Raw genomic sequence first — 15,378 nt, 5'->3', positions numbered from 1 at the left:
AAATTATTGCAAAATGTATATTTTTTTTATTGTTGAAAATGGCAACACAGTACATTTATTAACATTCTCCTTTTCTCAGAACATACAAAATCCTGATTGTTTGGTTGAATCCAAAGTTTGCCAAAAAAGAAATAAATGAAGTCAGCTGGAAAATTCTGTACATGGAATCATGTCTGAGCTGAATGGTGTTACTGTATCAGTAGTAAAGGTGAGATCTGTCCAAGCTTTTGCTTCCTTTTTTGACTTACAGATGGATCCAAAGTAAGCATAACACATTTCGTATGACATATCAATGAAAAAATAAAAGCTGCATAATTATTTTTAACTTAGTTTTTTTAACAAAACAATCAACATTCATGCAAAATGATGTACCTGGAAACTGTCAAAAATAATACAGCGAGTAAATGACATCAAAATCAGATTCCTACTTTTCTCCTCTTAGAACGGAAACAATAGATTCAGTCAACTTATTCAAATGATGGTGGTGTGCACACTGGCTTAAAATAAAACAATGCCATAATTTTTTACCAGTAAAAGACATAAAATATGTAAGAGAAACCAGGTCAAGGCACTGTGGCACTGAGGCAGACATAGATATGACAGTTTAATGATTCACTCTTGATAACGAGCGCAAAGAGACTACAGCGATTGAGCCAGGACTTAAGAGTCACTGCAGTCTGAACAACTTGAGGTGAGGGATGATGCTCAAAATATAAACTTTGTGAAAACAAACTTCCATCGTCTGCCTAATAATAAAAACTGAAATCTTTTTTTTTTCATCCCATGTTGTGGTCCAAGTGGTCAAAATGAAGGAGTTGGAAAGTCACTTCTCTGTCAGATCTCTCATTGTTTTTTCCCCATCCCTTGGCTGATGTGTTGTAGCCACTCCTTCAACATCTGAAAGCTTGGTCGAGCAGCAGGATCCAGGTTCCAGCACTGTTTCATGATGTTATACACCACTTCAGGACAGCCGTCTGGACAGTCCATCTTGTATCCCTTCTCCACCCGTGGCACAACGTCTTTTAATGGCTACAGAAATGAAAAGACAAAGTTGTTGGGCAAAGAACATCACTTATTTTGTTCTGGGTTATTACTACATGAGGGACAATTTGATGCCAGAAATGTGCATGGTAAATTACTCGGCATATACAGTACTTACTCTTCATCAAATAAAGATCTGCTTTTATTTATTTTTTTTTTGACTACTGCAACAGTCTGAACTGTCAATTCACTGCAGATTAATCTCTCTCTTAAGTCAAAGAACCTAATACGTTGTTGATATTTGTACTTACAATTCTCGGATAAGGCACTCGGCCAAAAGAGTAAATCTCCCAAAGCAAAATCCCGTAGCTCCAAACATCTGATTTGGTGGAAAATTTCTATGGATTATTAGAAACACATACATGTAAGAGCTTCAATCAGTCACTTTGAGTTTTATCAGGAGGTTAAACTACTCAACATGGTAAAGTTCCTTGTAAACAACAGTGTACCTTCTCTCTGAGGGCCTCTGGTGATGTCCACTTCACAGGCAGCTTGGCAGTGTCCTGAGTGGAGGAGGCCTCCTTGGTGAGACCGAAGTCACTCACTTTGGCTATGTTGTCGTCTGACACAAGTACATTGCGGGCTGCCAAGTCTCGGTGGACAAAGTTATTGACTTCCAGGTACTCCATGGCTTCACAGACGTCTCTGTGAAGGACAGAAAGTTGACACGTGAGGGACAGTTTACTCAGTGATATACTTCCCAACGAGAAATGGACAATCTTAAAGGGGAGACTCGGGTGTTTTCTTACAAATTAGCATGGTTTCATTTACAGTCAGTGTTTCTCATCCACAGCGTGTTAGACCTGGCACACAAGATAAAGTCTACCTTTGATACACACCACAGTCATACTCACAGTGTAAAGTTAAGGAGAGCATCTCCACCGAGTACTGTCCGACCTCTGGAACGTAAATAGTCAACCAAACATCCCTGAAAGAAAGAAAGAAAGAAACAAACATGTCACATCTTTCCTCCAGTGCTCCGGAGGTTGACAAATGATCAGACGGTGTGCCACCCACCTTGGCCATGTACTCAGTAACTATAAACAGACTCCCGTTCTCCTCTACGATCACCCCCAGCAGCTGCACCAGGTTATCGTGCCGTAATTGCCTGAGGAAGGGGAGAACGCACACAGGCATGCCGTTTGGTTTACAAGTTAACTTGTTTATTCACGTTGCTGAAAGAACACAGACATGTCATTTTTCCTTACGTCATGACTGAAGCCTCTGCAATAAAGGCCTGTGCGGTGGCATCATTTTTTATGCACTTCACGGCCACTTTAGTCCCCCTGTAGTCGCCCACCATGACATCTGGAATGATCACACACAATAATGAACTGTTTAATGATCAGTGAAGCCACTTTTTTTATTACCCCGAGCTGACCAAAAATAGACACGGACTTGTCAGGAAAAATACATTAATGGTTACTTTGTTCAAGGATGAATAACAGCCGGCCCTGTTAAGGCTCTGTTTACTCATAATTAACAGTATCTACCTTTATCTACCCTTCCTCCTGATACGAAAACAACACAAAGCTTCATTTAAAACAGTATGTCAGAACAGTCATGCTCATCTCTGCCTCAGGTATGCAATAAAATAAAATTAGCCAGGTCATGTATGTCAACCTGAAGCCACTTGCCTCCGAACTCTCCTTTTCCGATAACCTGCTGCAGCTTGAGGTCCCTTCTGTTCATCGACCAGCCACCTGTTGGACATTTAAAGAGGAAACATCACGCAGCTGAAACGCAACAGGCCCGACACGCCTCTCATTCACAAAAAGGCGACAGTGACGTATATGAATCGATGGTGACAAACTGAGACTTACTCCTGGAAAACTCATCCTGAGCGGCCACCGTCCCCTCCTCCAGCTTTGGCTTTATTAGTCTGGTGCACAGGCCGTCTGCATCTTTGGTGTAGTGCTACAAACAACGTAAATGTGATTAAAAAAAATATGAAAACAAAGAGGCAACATCAGCATTACACCACCATTGTATTCTGTATTTCAAATAAAAATCCCTTTTCGGATGTTTACTGTCCTTTTTAACATCCGCATAGGCTGGACTAGACCACAGGACGCTATCGAACTCACTCGTCTAACGTCTTATGCTTTAAATCCTGCAGGTTTATTATGACAAAAATCTGAGTTTTTGTGCATCAATTAACACTCTGAGTTATTATAAAACATTCAAAAAAACATCCGCTTACAATTTGTTTTCATATTGTTCTTTTCAAATGTTTTAATGCTGCACATTTTTATCATCGCAAATGACGGAATCCTAAATGTAATATATATAATGTATAATCACCTGAAAGTAAGAATCATTTATTTTTTTATATCTTCAAAGAGTTTCGATCAGAGTCTGTTAGGGGCAGCGCCATGTTTCTACAGTAGCCCACAACAGACAAACCAAACACTTGGCTCTACAGAAGGCTTTTTCAGGTTTTCGGCCAGGGGAGGTGAGACAAGTGTCAATTGCTATCCGTAACTTCACTGCTAGGGTACCACTGAATCCACCACATTGGTCTTTTAAAGGATCCCCAGACATTGTTTGTAGCCTTCAAAGACAATTGTACTAGAGAACAGGTACACGCCACCGGATGAATAAGGTTTGTCTGGAGTGGCTGATGACCGAGCTGGACCTGGATAATAATATAAGTTGGGAATCTGACATCAGTCTGGGTCAATCTCCACATTCCTTCAGTCCATTTACAATAGACAACCCCCACTGTTTAGTTGAAATATTTGTTCTGTTTACTATTTATACCAATCACATATTTTCAACTCTTAGTTATAAAAAACATCCAAAATAGTTAAACATCCGAGTATCTCCAGTTTCAAGAGTTGGTAAACTGCACTTCCTACCCTGACAGAACAGGAATAAATATTGTCATTTTTGTGCAGAGTGTTCCTCGGAGCTCTGACCGGAATTATGTTTATCATCATGAATCTCTGGTATCTCTGAGTAACTGAACAGCAGACAGGTCTTTGGTTTCCAGGTTATTTCCATGCATGGGCTTTCCTACATTTCAAAATTAAACACATTTTTTTTAAACATATAATCAACCAGAAAAAAAGGTCTTTGTGATGTGCTGATCTGCTTGTCTGCCTTCGTGTTTTTTCAAAGACCAACCACGTCACTTGCTTTTGAGGGTATCTGTCATTTTACAGCATTTTGCATCAGTTTCCTTCAAGGCTTTTGTCCTTTAAATGCGCTCCCTCTCAGCTCCATCTCCTCTCTTTTTACGTTCTCTCTCCTTCCTGTCCTGCCCATCGCTGATTTACACATTTCAATTAGCATTGTTAACCCTGATCTCACATTGCTCGCCACTGGGAGTTCTCCTAGTGCTCCCAAAGGCCAGTCCCTGGTCTGGGTGATGGGTAAGGCTGTTGAACAACCCTTTATTTTCCTCTCCTCTTTTGATTTTCTGTTGTTTTTGTCAGCTTGTGCACCAGCTTTTCACCATGTTGACTAGTGGCTCTAAATTGTTCCGTTGTTTTATGGAAGACTTAAGCATACAGCTGTACCAACTCTCTGTACAATAACAGCCATCCACATTAAAACAGATCTGGCAAAAAAACATATTTCAGTCTAGTAGATGTGAAACTTGGCAAGCAGTGCTTCAGAATGACCAATAGAGGGCTGTCAAGTCAAATTAGCAATAGACATGAAGGACGACTGAGTTTTAACTTAAATAGTTCATACTGAACTCACTCACATTCCTATTTTACTGTGTAGTATACAAAGTGTGCTTCTGGCCATAATAATCACGTAACACAGGAAAATTAGTCATTTTAAGAGTAAAAAGCCCTTTTTTAAAGAATCTGAACCTCAGCATAGTGTTCACTGTTCCTCTTTGACACTTCCTGTTCATTATTTGTTCCAGGAACTGTATGCGGTCTATGTGGTTGAGCAGCGACGTGGGGACTCTAAAACAGGAAAATACAACATGCATACAGTAAAAGAAAGCCCTATATAGCAGCAGAGGTAACACCAGAAACGCCTCCTTTTATTTATAAAAAACAAATCCTAATTTTGTGCCTCACCTCAACCAGCTGCATGAGGTTTTCAAAGTACATCTCGTCATCAATTGTGAGCTTGCCGTTGTGGTAGATGATACGGTAGTGCTCCACCTTGCCATCGCAGCTCACACACAGGGTGTAGTCACCGGGGAAGTTGGTGCTCTCTCGCACCAAGTACAGGCCGGTTTCAGGGGGGTGAAGCAGCTGCTCTGCTCGGTCCCGCGTTATCTTCCCATGAAACCACCTGAAAGTGGACGAACCAGAGAGTTATCAGTGTGAATCCAATGAATGACCACAATGAAACCCACCGTTTTTGTTCAAACGTTTTTCGAAGAGGTTTTGATTCAATTTTGCAATAATGTTGGCTGTTTAATTATGCTGAATTACACTGAAAAATGTGCCCGTTGCATTTTAATCAACGAGGCTGGGCTCAATTTTAAAAACACCACTCTGTTTAATGCAGCACAGTTGAACAGCACTTTCCTTTTTGTTTTATCAACACTTTTTTTTACCCAGCAGAAAACTGAAGGTAGAAATTGCATCAGGATTGTTGTCTTAGACATACGGAGTTTGTTTTCAGCCAGTTCTACCTGATAAACTGTCAACTGAGAGTCCCTGTCTCTCAATTGGTTTAATTTTTGGACTTCATATTTCACACCGTAACACACTTTGTAACTTTTGTTTTTAATGAGTACTTTATATGTAATTAGAGCTGGTATCACAAATACAATCACTTCCAATACATCTTGAGGAGGAAGAGACAGCGGTGATCTCAACATCTTCCTGCCTTTTCTATTTATCGTACTTCCTTTACTTTGCAAGTTAATGTTCATCTTCATGTTCGTGTTTTCTGCACAGTCTTTGTGGGTTTAGGTGTAATACATTACTGGTTTGCACTTTTGATAATACTTATGATGTTCTCTATTCACTCTTCATGGTGCAATGATTACTAACCTTTTTTGTATTTTTTCCTATTACACAAAATCTCATAATTGCTTTTAAATTGGGTAAGTTGAGGATATTTCAGCTTAGTGATATGTGTTTGCTTATAGGTTTTCTTTTATATCGTGCTAGGATCTGAGCTGATTGTTCTGTTTATCTACGTAAACATGCGCAGGCTTATTGAGGCTGTCATCGTTGTATAAAATGCTAAATTGAGTATAACCTGATTGAATAACTGTTGAATAAATTCACCACGATTGCTGACAGTTTGCAGGAGACTATTTTTTTTTTTTGTTTTGAAAAGGTTGGAATCAAAAGTCAATAATCAGCTGAAGATATTATTTTACATCCTCCACATCTGTCTGATTTAATTCTCATTGTTACACAATCTCCATTTAATTAACAATTTAGACAACAGAGACACGCTGTAACTTTATATCAATCGGTTCATCAAAAGACTTTGATACAGTTGACCTTGCCTTTACTTTTACAAAGTACATCCTCGGCTGACATTTGAAAATTACCCTCTAACTGCTATAAGAGCAAATCAGACCGACATCAATGTCAAAGCAGGTTAGCCCCCAGGTTAATAGGGAAATGCTTCTGAGATTCGTTTTGATCCGGCTTTGCTGTCTACTTTCCATTAGCCTTTGAGAAATGTTCCCCTTGTATTATTTAAAACCCTTCATAACGTTATTATTAACCTTCAAAGGGCCTTTAATGCAAATTAAACAAATACTGTTCTGGAGATTACAGGGATTTGCATAAAGATGGTCACAGACTGTACAGTAAGGTCATTTGCGTCTGGCTCCATGGGAAAGTTGCATTTAAATATCACACAAACGACCTTGTTGGAAAGCTGAGACAACAGTGTGATTCACTGAGAAGCATTTTCCTTTCTATCGTATTTTATAAACACAATGGTTTAGGGTCAGTACTGTGTAGTTCAGGCTAAGGTTAGCTCAAGTAGGGCTGTTACATCTCTCTGATGGCTATTTTCAGTCGGATCACGTTTAAAAGGTAGGTCTGTCTTCTCATGTGGACAAGTGGGGATATTTTTGAGATTACTTCAGTGTGAGATACAAAAGAAACAACAGGAAACAGTGCAGAGCTGGAAACCGACACAAGTGCACTGCAATTACAACAGAACCCGACCCAGCTGTGGTCTCCATTCACATAACTACAGCATCATTGCATCGACAAATAGGCCATCTGCCCACAGCAGCCACACAGCCACGGCAAGAGGGCAAAGCCGAGCTATTTTAGCCATCGCTGCAGACAAGGCACAAAGCTGGTGTCGTGGAAACCTTTGAGATTTAGACCTGGTTACTTCGAAAGTGAAAGACTATAACTGGCATTGGATGTAAAAAAAACACGATGACGATCTTTGTACTCACGGCATTAGACTCAGCTTGCCTTCAGTTTTCACACCTTCCCTTTTCTGAACATAGTTGGCTGGAATTGTTCCCTCGCAACCTGCAGCATTTTTAGCTTTGTACCAGTTTGGATCCTGAAACACAAAAGGTCAGAAATTGTAGATCTCTTTCATGCCTACAAACAGCAAGTTTCATTGTCAAAATTCACATATAAAAAGCATAACTTTATAGGAGCATAAGAACGAATTGCAGCCTATGAAAACATTACCTTTGTGACTACGATAATAGTCAACACATCTCCTTTGTTAAAGGGCAGGTCCTGTTCTGATGTGCCCTTGAAGTTGTACCTGGCCACACACTCTGTGCCCTGTGGCCATGGAGTCTACAGGAACATGGACAGATCACTAATTAGTAAACACATTTTTAACCAATTACTCATCAGAACACGTCTTGCTGTCTGTCTGAATTTTTGACATACACCACTGTAGACAACCCAATCAACAGAATGAAGTTCCTGCAAACCATTTATTACATTCATTTTCTATTGAGTTTTAAGTTGCAGCCAGGTTGGGTTTAAACAACAAAACTACATTGTTAGGTTTAGACAAGCAAACAACTTTTTCAGGTTTAGACATCAAAACTACTTTTTCAGGTTTAGGTGACAAAACTACTTGGTTAGAGTTAGGAAAAGATCATGTTTGGACTGAAATAATACATCAGTGTTTACTTTTGGTTTGACACAAAAAGTAAAAAATCATCTCTGTTCAAAGTTAGTAGAGACGAGACAATGCAGGTGATGACAGGGTGCATCAGCTACACAACACTGACGCGGGACAAAAGGCCTCACCCGGGACTTATAGCAAATTTTGGGGGAGTCCCCTTCTGTTACAGCTACAGATGCCAATCAGTCTTCCTGACACAAATGACAAGCATAGCTTATTAAATAACTCTGACTGTCTACCACTGCGTCATTGATTTGCAGAATATCATCTCTGTCTGGATTTCTGACTATGCTAAGGGAGTGAAACCCCAGCATGTGTATATCTGAAACTCTGAGCTAGCAAAGGGTGGTTAATACTTGGTAAATTAAAATTTGGCTGGTCCAAAGCAGTTATAATAAAATTCTGATTCTATTTTCTGCCAGTGCATCTTCTTTTCAAGATGTCAGGAAGTTTTTTAACTGTGTTTGTGACAATGAAGACAGGTATCTAAGGTAAAAACAAGATCTTTTCCTAACCCATTAGAAGGTGTTCTTTGTGCTTAAACATAACCGGACCAATCACAGTGTTGTCAAAACACACAAGTAAATATTCAAATGTAAAGAAATGTTTATTGTTTTTAAAATATCCATGGTTCGCAGAAACACACAATGCCAAGGTCTATCTCACCTTGACCTCTGTCATGTTGAGGCGGTTCAGTCCTCTTACAGGAGATGCCTTCTAGCTGCTATCATTAGAGCTGGTAACCACACACATCAACAGTACCTATGAAGAGAAACCCAATACGATCAGTATACACCCCTGCTTCACAGAGAATTCACTTCACCACAAGCTTTCTCAGGAACACGGTTAATTTGTGGCTTTTGCAGTGGGGGCTTGCTAATTCGCAGTGAACAAGTCAGAAGGCTCTGCAGCAGTGTCTGATCAGACAGTGTTGGTAAAAATAACTCGCTGATACAGAAAGCAGAACTCACAAGTCTTCTTTTTTTAAATCACACTTTCACAACTGGGGCAGAATGTTTCCATGACGCAGGAAAACAGCATGTGCATAAAAGACAGAGTTTCAGTGTGCTGATGGAACAATAACACAATGTTAAAAAACTTAAGAAACACACCATGACATTTATTTCTTATCTGATGAATAAAAAGCCTAAAACTTGATCGACTTTGTTCTTTGCTTTCTATATGGTAACCTGACCAAAAATAGACACACTCTCCAGCTAAACCTCAATGACTAGGTCTTGTAGGAATCAAGATAACTCTCTTCAGTGCTGGAATGCAAACTTGTGGTGAGACCTGACCAGGCCTGAGCGACTCATCCAGCCAGGCATTTCTTTACGTCAATAAAACAGCCACTGTGAAAGTAACCTTAGGCCTGAGTCAGGTCCTGGTCAGGTCCTGGTGCAGTTTTTTCCATCATACGTGCACAACAAATTACAGCAGAGGTGTTATAATGAAATGATGGCCTGTGGATTAACTCGTGTCCCTCCTCCCCCACAAAACCCCACTTCCTGTCTTCCTGTATCGGTTCCCATGGAGAAGCCCAGGGCTCAATGGTCAAAGCTCAGGGAAAATCCTGGCTCAGATAGATCTGTCACTTTACATTAGGTCACATCCTCCAACACGTCCATTACTATGACATCCACTTCCCGTAGGAGAGCCCAGATTTAGTTACCTCAGCATTAGGGTGGGGTCTCCAGAAACGTGAATAATACAACACATACGCTGCGGATATCACTCTTTACTTTTAATAATATGTTACTTCCTTTAAATCACATTCGGACATGTCCTCTGTGTCACATATTTCAATATAAAGCCAGTCTCTTCACTGACATTAAGTGTGAGACTAAAAACTGTCGAGTCCCAGAGAGGACAGTCATCATCAGTACGATGAGGACGTGGCCGATGTCGTCCCCGATGGAGTGCCGCAGCTGTCTTTCTGTATCGAGGGACGAAACGATCTCATGATCTTTCCCACGCCCGTCGACCCGGAGATGATACCCCAGTTTTGCCTCGTCTCATCCTAGCCCATCTTTTCTATGTTACACTTTGAGATATCACACTGTGCAGAAGGCCATAACAGGAAGCAAGTCTACAGGCGAGCAGCTCTGTGAGGCTGTAATTGTCATTGTGAAGAAGACCAAACTCATTTCTCCAGGTGACCCTTCATCACAGTATTCTAACATGACTGTAAGCGGGGCTGCATGATACATTAAAAGAAAATCATTTTGTGATAACAAAACACATATCATGACTGCAGTATGATTCATGATTGATGGAAATGGAAACGTTTGAATCAAGATTTTCATTTTATCATTTTTTCTAAACACTCCTCACCCAGTTCTAATAATAAAGTCAGAGAATGACAGAAGAAGGACAATGAGCATAAAATGACACCATGAACTACTCAACAGCTGTTGAGACATTTCAATCCGAATCATTTGCATTTAGAGCATTTAGCAGACGCTTTTGTCCATACACACAGTCATACACTGATGGCGGTGGCTGACATGCAAGGTGACAACAAGCACATCAGGAGTAGTTTGAGGTTCAGTATTCACTTAAATATGCAGACCAGGGGAATCAAACCAGCAACCTTCCAATAACCAGGCGCACATAATGCTCTGAACAGCAAAGCTATATATGTTGACTGCAACAGAATAAGTCTGGGCAAAGTTCTCAGTGAAGCAGCAAAGTGATCTCACCAAGTGAGGAATGGATCAACGGAGCCAAGGCTGACACACAACAGCACTTAATAATTCCTCTCTTTTGGGACAGTGAATGCATCTCAGCAGCAGGCCACCAGCAGCCGAGTGAATGGGACAGAAGTCAGTCTGTCATGGTGTCACATTGCCATTTCCAGAGAGCTCTACATGGAACCACAGCTCGCTCATTTCAAGAAGTGGACAAGGCTGTCATTGTGAGTCAGTCATGTTTCGAATGACCCCTGTCTCGTTGAGAGGTCCATCATCATCAGTCCGTCCAGTGAGTAGCTTTAAGGGGAAGCCATGCTTCATTTCTGCAAGTCCGGAGATATGACTTCATATTTGATTCTGCAGTTACAATCACCATGTGTCTACTGCTCTGTTATTATTATAAGAATTTCAATATAGACCAAAAAAACCCCTCACGTACACCAAAGAATGCCATGACAGAAAAAATCTGTGAATTTATATATCAGATTTAGAGATGTGGTCCATGACAAAACAAGCAATGTGTGTCATAATGTACTAAAAGCAACAGGAAATCAACAAACTCAGTGACAGATTGAGTCTGAATGCTGCCATGAAAGGGCACAAACCTACACGAGCACTAAACAAAAACGAGTGAGAGGCGACACGTCTTTTCAGAGCAGAGCACATATGGCTTTTACAGTCCAAGTTTGCATAATCTTAGGGTCCATAACAATCCTATTGTTCAAACCAAACCGGTTAATCAACGTTCATCTCTCATCTTATGCAAGTCAGTCACAGTCTAGCCTGTACAAATCAGCCCTAGCCTGACTGCACGAAGCAAGACAGGACAGGAATGTAGACATATCTTCTTTGGCCTTCTTTGAATCTGCCACTCCCTTTGTCTCTCAGAAGACAAAACCTGAGGTGAAAATGCTGAACTTGCAAGGTGCTGCGAAAGCTGCTGTGCTACAAGAGGACAGCGAGACAGGCTTGAGGTCGGCATCAAACACCACAATATGTGTGGGCTGATATTATTAGTTGATACTGGTCAACCACAGTTATTTTGGTAAAAATGCTATACTATTCCACTATATTTAAGAGGGATATATTATACTTTTTACTCAGTTCAATTCATTTTGACAGCTGAAGTTACTAGTTGGATAATGAAAAGATTATTGATAAGATAAATTGCTAGAGATTGACTCGGTGGCTAAAATTCTCTTCAACTTGTGACGCCAGAAACCAGCATCTGCTCGGGGCCCGTCACACGTCAGTCACATGTCTCAGAGTCGTTCAATCGAAGAGACATTTTCCCAGCGAAGATTAAAGATAAGGTCGCAAAATGTTACGCGCCAGAAGTTTCTACTTTTTGTTTTTCTTCTTTCATTCTGCAGCAATCATCTCACATCATCTCAGGTTTATCTTGTGACCTTTAGAAGAGGTCCAACCCTGCGCAGATCAGGGATCAACGAGCCTCCTCTGTGACATCATGGTGATGCTTACAGCTTAACGCATCGATCTAACAAGTGATGACCTACTGGTCACAGAGGCGATTTATCCATTTTTTCTCACATTAATGCACTGCTAATTTGTCTTAAATGATAAGATGAACCAAAGTAAAAATTCTATCATTATCTAATCACCCCCAAGCAGATGGAAAAGCAAGGTCAAGTTTCATAGTCCACTGAAGATTTCTGGTTCTTCACAGCAAAGCAGTGTTACAGCATTCTCCTTAAACACTGAATTAGATGGGGGCTTGTTTCAAAACGTAAACAATAAATATTCAAAAGAAACAAAATATGGAAATCAAATGGCTCCATTCAGTTTGCAGCATAATCCAAGTCTCTGGAAGCCAAGAGATCCCAAACTGAGTGGAAAATACATTTTTGTAATCCTTTGTTAAGCCAGAATCGTCACTGTAGCCACTGAGCTAAACGCATTTGCGCACACCCCGTATGAAGTGGGTGCGCAAGCTTGACTGCACGTCCAAGGTGTAGATAATTATATCAAAGTAAATTAATTCAGGATCTCAGGGTTTCTGGAGACTTGGATTACACCGTATGAAGCCATTTCTTATTCAGGTTTGTTTTTTTGTTGTTATCCCAATCGACTTCAGTTGTTTAGGAAAATACCTCAATTTTTTTCTCTGAGAAGCTAGAGAAAGTTTTTCTGGACGACAAAACTTCACCTGACTTTTCATCATTACGAGGTTAAGCAGATAATGACAGAATTTTCATTTTTGGGTGAACGTACCCTTGATGGATTTCAACTGGATATCCTGCTGTAAGAACGTCTCATTGAGCATGATGCCTGTGTTATTTTTAGCTGTGCACGTCCCTTCTCTATGTGTAGCAGGGGGCCGGGGCAAACTGCCCTTCATCCTGACCCTCCAGCCTCAGGATGCTCTGCTGCCGCTTTGATGCTGCTGCCCTGTTATCATCCCCATTACAGCAGCGGGGTAGCAGCCAAGAGCAGAGAGAAGAGAACAATGAACTCTGTCCATGTCCACTGAGCATTTAGCTGGCAGAAAATACAAACCAACACACCGAGAGGTGAGAAATGTACCGAAGCAGTTCAGTGCCAGCAGTTCACCCAGCTGGGTCTGTCAGGCTGCAGATGTTCTTGAGGCGCCTCGGAGGAGGAAATCATCTCTGCCTCCGGGACAACAGCTGGACTCTGGTGCAGCAGCACTGCTCACTGAAACGCCTGTCTGGAGGATGTAAGGGCGGAAGTACGACTCTAGTGATAGGCACTGCAGCACAAGCTGTCATTGTATCACTTTAATGACCGTCAGTTTTGCCTGTGAGGCTCACAGAGCATGAAAGCACTCATATAAACCTGAAGCAGCATCCTTTTTTTCATAAACCTTAACTCACCCAAACAAGGCTGTTTCAGAGTAACAGGAAGAGGAAAATCAATGATTGTTAGTCAGGGGAAAGTCCCCCTTAATTTGGCATCCAGAAATAACAGCAAACTTTGCATTTGACTCCCATCCAAAGTTCAACAACATAATAAAGGCCCTGCCACGTTGGATAATAAAATATTTTATGAAGTAAACTCATCGAAATACCCCATGCAGGGCGAAGCTGCCTTGTTGTGCGGTGGACAGACCGCTTCATGCTCTGCACAGCTTGCAGTGCAATGCTGCTGCTGCTGCTGATGCAGCCATGCATGACACATTACAGGGTAGCAGATCTGCTTTGCTGTGGTTTCAAGAGCTGTCTTCATCTGGTTTTCACCAGCTTAATCTTTCGTTGCAGTTTTGTTACACTCTCACAGAAGAATCCTCCGTGAGAAAGGCGCTGAGGCCGTGCGAGCACCAGACTGGCCTTTCAGTCTTTTTCAGAAAAAAAAGTTGCTGACCTTTGAGGGAATTCCTGCCTCAGCCGGGAAGGCATCACCCTGAAACAAACCCATGTGCTCCTCAGTTCCTCTCTCTGGCAAATAAATGCTCTCACTGAACTCTTGTTTTCTGTTTGGCTGTAGTTTTATCCAAGATCTCGACTCCCTGAGAATGACAGACTAAATGAGAGAAAGCTGTATGCACAGTGCGCTGCATTCTGCCTCAAACAAACTAATCAAGCACCCCACAGGCTGTGTGCTCATTACCATTGGAACAGAATCTTCTGCCGTGTAGTGACAGTTCAGAGCTGCATGGTGCAACTGCAGCAGCCCAGAAGGAAGTGGCAGACGTTTGAAAGAGGAGGATGTGAGGTCTGTCATGAAACATATCAAATATTCATTCAGCCTGGTCACATTTCAGTGTCAAACACCCTGAGGTGCATTCATCATGTGAAAAAAAGCAGTACAGATAAACGCAAAGTTATTACGCACAGTTTGTAACACCCCCACGCTTCCAGTCGTCACTCAAACACATTTCACACCAAATATACATCTATATAAGCACCATTTCAAAGTAAAAGTCTTACCTGTTTGCAGGCCAAAAAAAAAAAACAGGACAGATTTGACTCAATAACAGGTGATTCCTCTACTGCCCGACGTCTGTTCTCATCTGAGCGCCTGCACCCACACTCCCATTCACGAAATAAACAACCGAGACTTTACGTCGAGGGCGCAAAACACATCAAGTCCCGATGAGGAAGTGAAGTTTGTCTCAGGTGACCTACACTTCAGCAGTCCGGCAAGTACCTCACTGAACAACACCAGCCACGATTGCTCTTGGTGCGTCTCCTGTCAACATCATTTGGAGCGGAAACAACAGTCTCAATTTAGGATAAAATAAAATAACTTTCTGCCCAACTTGTCACTTTGCTCTTGACGCTCCTTCAGTGGGGGAAAAGGGGAGAATGAGTAAAAAAATATATAAACAAAACGTCACAGCTCAACTGGATCAAAACTGCAGCGATGAAGGAAACGCGACTCGAGTTTGAGTGTACTTCAGACTGCTCCTCTGCTTTTCCCCGTCAGACGTTGAAGTTTTTTTTTTTTTTTTTTTTGCCCCACCTTGATTTTGCACTGCACATGCGCGTTAATGAGAAACTAAAAATGGATCACTGGGGTCTATTTGAGTCGAGCTGGTGAAGGAATTTGATCGTGAATGTTTTGAGAAATAAGTCCACGAAAAAGGGTGATGATGAACTTTTCC

At 41.3% G+C, this 15,378-nt stretch overlaps 1 protein-coding gene across 2 annotated transcripts; it reads right to left on the bottom strand.

The window, feature by feature from the left end:
• Positions 1–3: 3 nt before the first annotated feature.
• Positions 4–15,199, bottom strand: LOC119023675 (tyrosine-protein kinase CSK-like). Of its 2 annotated transcripts, XM_037105755.1 has the most exons (14): positions 14,382–14,488; positions 14,136–14,280; positions 8,767–8,862; positions 7,647–7,760; positions 7,400–7,512; positions 5,085–5,304; positions 2,865–2,958; positions 2,679–2,744; positions 2,250–2,349; positions 2,059–2,149; positions 1,896–1,969; positions 1,491–1,686; positions 1,293–1,379; positions 4–1,029 (listed from the first exon to the last, which is right to left on the bottom strand). In XM_037105755.1, the coding sequence occupies exons 3-14, from the start codon at positions 8,779–8,781 to the stop codon at positions 844–846; spliced, it is 1,356 nt and encodes a 451-aa protein (XP_036961650.1). In that variant the 5' UTR covers positions 8,782–8,862; positions 14,136–14,280; positions 14,382–14,488; the 3' UTR covers positions 4–843. The 2 variants fall into 2 exon arrangements, with proteins under 2 accessions (XP_036961650.1, XP_036961649.1); XM_037105754.1 differs by lacking the exons at positions 14,136–14,280; positions 14,382–14,488 and adding an exon at positions 14,702–15,199.
• Between the last annotated feature and the right edge of the window lie 179 nt (positions 15,200–15,378).

This window comes from Acanthopagrus latus, chromosome 8, assembly GCF_904848185.1.
Source record: "Acanthopagrus latus isolate v.2019 chromosome 8, fAcaLat1.1, whole genome shotgun sequence".
Taxonomy (NCBI): Eukaryota; Metazoa; Chordata; class Actinopteri; order Spariformes; family Sparidae; genus Acanthopagrus; species Acanthopagrus latus.
This window is presented reverse-complemented; position numbering and strand designations above follow the sequence as displayed.

Bases quoted from the DNA above. Each gene is read 5' to 3' on its own strand.
- LOC119023675 (XM_037105754.1), bottom strand. The intron at 7,513-7,646 runs GTAATGTTTTCA...TTTGTGTTTCAG, and splicing joins CTATTATCGTAGTCACAAAG to GATCCAAACTGGTACAAAGC. The intron at 2,745-2,864 runs GTAAGTCTCAGT...AATGTCCAACAG, and splicing joins TCAGGATGAGTTTTCCAGGA to GTGGCTGGTCGATGAACAGA.